Source organism: Quercus robur, chromosome 3, assembly GCF_932294415.1.
Source record: "Quercus robur chromosome 3, dhQueRobu3.1, whole genome shotgun sequence".
Classification (NCBI taxonomy): Eukaryota; Viridiplantae; Streptophyta; class Magnoliopsida; order Fagales; family Fagaceae; genus Quercus; species Quercus robur.
In genome coordinates, this window is record NC_065536.1 from 66708075 (window position 1) to 66712026 (window position 3952).

The following is a 3952-nucleotide window of genomic DNA, read 5'->3' on the forward strand; positions in this document are numbered from 1 at the left end:
ATATGCACGATTGCTATTTTTTTTTTTTTTTTTTTTAACCAGATATATATTTGCTTTTTTTAAAACCAGATATATACGTGGCCATGCACGTCAAACTCAATTATTCTAAGACATGGGTTGGTTTGACACTTTGTTGGTCCCAGCCATGAATTAATGGCTCAGAAGATTAAAACTTTTTCTACCGTGCACAACTTTAACTTTAACAACAACCTCTTCTCTTCTCTTTCTCTCATAACTTTACATATTGAAAATAGGCTGCCAAGTGTTTGTCTTTCATCAAAAGTGCACCTAAATTGGTTCAAATGTAAACGTCATAGTAGATGGGGGGTGGCAATGGCATGTTCTCTTTTTTCTGTCCAATGATGAGTCAAATTTGTCAAAAAGATCAGCAAGAAACGTGTTCAAATCACATTATTCTAGCTATAATACACTGGATCCATTCACAATAAAGGTTCCTTTTTCCTTCTCCTTGATTCGGATTGTAAACAAAATACATGACGCGTTAAACATTAAAAAACCATAAGAAATTCTTGACAAAGAACCATAACACCAACATGAACAAAGATTTTTAATAGGCTAAAAAGTAATTAACTAATATAAGTAGATAGGGTAGTAAAGTTCCATTAAATTTAAAAAAAATATTGCCTCTCTCTAGATATACACATAGGAAAAATCTAAAAAGAAGAGATCAGGTTCCTCTACCCCAATACCAGTCATATCACCACTCAAAAAGGAATCAAATTCTCCAGCAGCAGCCCAGCATTTTTTTTACATAGGAGACAACAGAAAAAAAAAAGAGATAATAAAAAAATACCTTAGTGGTAATTGCCTCTAGATGATTCCAAATTACAAGCCTAGGCTCTATCATGGTGACATCTTGTCCACACATCAACCCCACTAGTCAATACCTCCCCTCTTTTTTTGAACTAGGTGTAGTATTATTTTCAGGCCCACAGCAACACTAACCAGAGGGTCAGGCCCAGAGAGAAGAACAGGCTAGTGCATCTAGTGATGAGAGGTACAGGAGCACTTGAATCATTGATACCAGTAGTGGTGGTTCCTGAGGGGCTGATTCCTGTGCCAAATACTGAAGAAGGAGTTGTGCCTGTAGGTGTGGTTGTGGTTGGAGTTGTAGTTGATGGTGTGGTTGTGCTTGGAGTTGTGCCTGTAGGTGTAGTGCTTGGAGTTGTGCCTGTAGGTGTAGTGCTTGGAGTCGTGCCTGTAGGTGTAGTGCTTGGTGTTGTTCCTGTTTGGCTGAACAAAGCAAAACATCATCATATTAATATTAACCTCAAAACCATGCTTCATTATGACAAAATTAAAAAGGAAAAAAAAAAGACTATTCATAATAAAAAGCTGAACAGAGCCAAAAAAACATCATATATATTAACCTCAAAACCATGCTTCATTATGATAAAATTAAAAAGGAGAAAAAGACTAATTCATATTTCATACTACTAAAATACTACTAAAAGTTTAAGCCATTAAGAAAGCATGAACTTTAATTATCTAATTATTATTCTAACACATTTGGTTATGTTTGGGCCTCTGTCCCCCTTTAATATGTGAGTCACAAGGCCCAAAAACTGACACAATTAGAAAATAATACATTTTAATCATTTAATAATTACTCTATCAAAATAAAAATATATGATAAGAACATGCAGAAAACAGAAGTGAAGCTGAGATCTGAGGAGAAAGAGGACAACAAAAAAATTGACAAATGAACTTGTGAAATATCAACATCATGACAGCTCACCAGCTCTTATTAAGAAGCAGGCTCAGGATTGTAAAGATATGAAGCTGTGAGGCACTAGATCTACTTTTCTGAATCACTGTCAAGAAAATTATTTTATTCACCTTCAATAAGTTAGTCTAATACTAGGCTGCAATTGCTAATCCAAGCAAAACCCAGTTCAGAAATACCATTTATTAGATGTCAATAATTGCAGGATTGGTAAAGTTAGGAAAGTAGACTTTTCACAAGCAGAATTAATCAGTATGAAGAATCTATAACCAAAATAAATAAATAAAAAATCTTCTTTGGGCATGGAAAAGAAGTCCCTAAATAAACAAAGTTCTCCACATAAAAAAGGAAGCTTTAAACCAGATTCACTCCACAGAAGTCAGAAATATTTTGAAGATAACAACTGAAAATTTTTCCTTTCATGTGAAAATGAACCAAAACATTCACTCAGAATGACATAAAGATTCAAGATTTGAAGTAAGAACTAAGAAACCATACCTGGATGATGGATAAACACAAGTAGTAGAAGATCCAGCTGTAAATCAATCATCCAAGGAAGATGAAAAATGAAATCAGTAAAAAAATTTAGTAAACAAAAATTGCAGGTGGATGAGTGTCCAAGCCCAAAGGTACTTACTTGGGGCAGTTTGTGTGACAGTGGCAGTGCCTGAGAAATCACAGCTCCCTTGAGCCTGACTCTTTTTTTGGTAATAGCTATTCACAGCATAGTCACAATGATTCTTTACAGTGTTAGGGCTGTAACAGGCACCATTTTGAACGATAGGAGTACAGTCAGCTCCAGCTCCACAAGCATAATCCAGTGACTTCTGAAGGGCTTGGTCACTGAGCCCATCTTTGCATACACAATATGCAGCACCTATAGGAGAAAAAATGAAAATTATTTAAAGCAAAAACCAAAAATAGATCAGTTAGTTCACACAAATCTCCTTCCCCACACCCCAAAAAAAAAAAAAAAAAAGTACGAGAAACTAGGAAAATCAAAGGGAAAAGGCACCATACACTGTCTCCAGCAATATCTCGGCCATATATGCAAAGAAAAAGTTTTTTCATTTTAAATCCTTATCAGATGGAGTAAGAGAAAACAACAAAATTAAACTCCACACTCACTTGAGAAAATCTATTTACCCATTTCACTTTAGCAGGAAAAGGCAAAAGAGAAAATCATGGCAAAAACAAGATTTAACCATTTAAATCTAAGGTTTTGGGGAAAGAAAAGAAAGACTCAAAAAAATCCAGGAGCTTACTTGAATAGCCAGTAAGGGCTAAGAAAAGCACCAGATACACTAGAACAGCCATGATTAATTGAAGATTGTAGTTGAAATTATATGAGAAAATTAACTATCTTTTATGTGAGTTGGGTGAGCTTGAAAGCAAGATGGCTAAAGTGGGTTTGAGAGAGAGTTGATGTTGAGAGCTGTGGAGATTTCTAGACTATAGTGGAGGTGTGAAGTGTCTGTATCTGGTACATGCTTTTAAGAGGCCCTTTATGTTTTTTACAATCATGTATTAAACTGTTAATTTAATACTTTTTAGTTTGTACCATAAAGATTAATATATATATTTATGTTAAGAATGGAGAAGAGTGATATGGGGAACTGAGCAAGCTGGAGCTTTTGTCATGTATTTGACTGTTGGTGTTGATGTATTACATTCTAACGGTCATAAACTCATGTGGGTGATCAAAGCTTAACCCAACCTGGTTTTGGTTGGTACTCTGTGGTAAGGGGGCCCTACAATTGAAGGTTCTTGCAGATCTTTTCTCTTCTGTGCTGTCGCTTTGAGCTGCTGGCATCACCAAATTTGTCCTTCTTTTTGTGCTTTTTTTGGGGCATCAATTGAAAATTTTGGTGCTTTGGAATGATTCTCTCTCTTTTTTTCTTATTTTTTGAGAATTAAGGAATGATTCTCTTTATATTTGTAAACTGATTGGTAAGCTTATAGACTATAGTTACCATCATGTCTTAAGCCTAAAAAAGAAATGAAAAATAAGCTCTTCCCTTGAATCCATGCACTTCTTTTTATATGTAATAAGCTTTTTCCTTTTTTTTTTTTTTTTTTTTTTGGGGAGGGGGGGGAGGGTTATTTAGGTTAGAGCTTTCAAATCAAAACTCATGGATTTCATGAAATCTTAAAAACTACTAAATCAACCCTTTATAATTATATTTATAATAAGATTTGAATTTA

General features: G+C 34.6%; 1 protein-coding gene across 2 annotated transcripts; it reads right to left on the reverse strand.

The window, feature by feature from the left end:
- Positions 1 to 555: 555 nt before the first annotated feature.
- Positions 556 to 3262, reverse strand: LOC126718998 (PLASMODESMATA CALLOSE-BINDING PROTEIN 3). 2 transcript variants are annotated; one of them, XR_007653162.1, is made up of 5 exons: positions 3013 to 3262; positions 2385 to 2624; positions 2246 to 2282; positions 1760 to 1835; positions 1015 to 1254 (listed from the first exon to the last, which is right to left on the reverse strand). XR_007653162.1 is itself a non-coding variant. In XM_050421468.1 (4 exons), exons 1-4 carry the CDS (start codon positions 3062 to 3064, stop codon positions 945 to 947), a joined length of 639 nt encoding a protein of 212 aa, XP_050277425.1. In that variant the 5' UTR covers positions 3065 to 3238; the 3' UTR covers positions 556 to 944. The 2 variants fall into 2 exon arrangements, 1 of the variants encoding a protein (XP_050277425.1); XM_050421468.1 differs by lacking the exon at positions 1760 to 1835 and having other exon boundaries at positions 556 to 1254; positions 3013 to 3238.
- Between the last annotated feature and the right edge of the window lie 690 nt (positions 3263 to 3952).

Bases quoted from the DNA above. Each gene is read 5' to 3' on its own strand.
- LOC126718998 (XM_050421468.1), bottom strand. From the start codon at position 3,064: ATGGCTGTTCTAGTGTATCTGGTGCTTTTCTTAGCCCTTACTGGCTAT. The intron at 2,625-3,012 runs GTAAGCTCCTGG...TTTCTCCTATAG, and splicing joins AGCCCTTACTGGCTATTCAA to GTGCTGCATATTGTGTATGC. The intron at 1,255-2,245 runs GTATGGTTTCTT...TGCTTTGTTCAG, and splicing joins TGTGTTTATCCATCATCCAG to CCAAACAGGAACAACACCAA.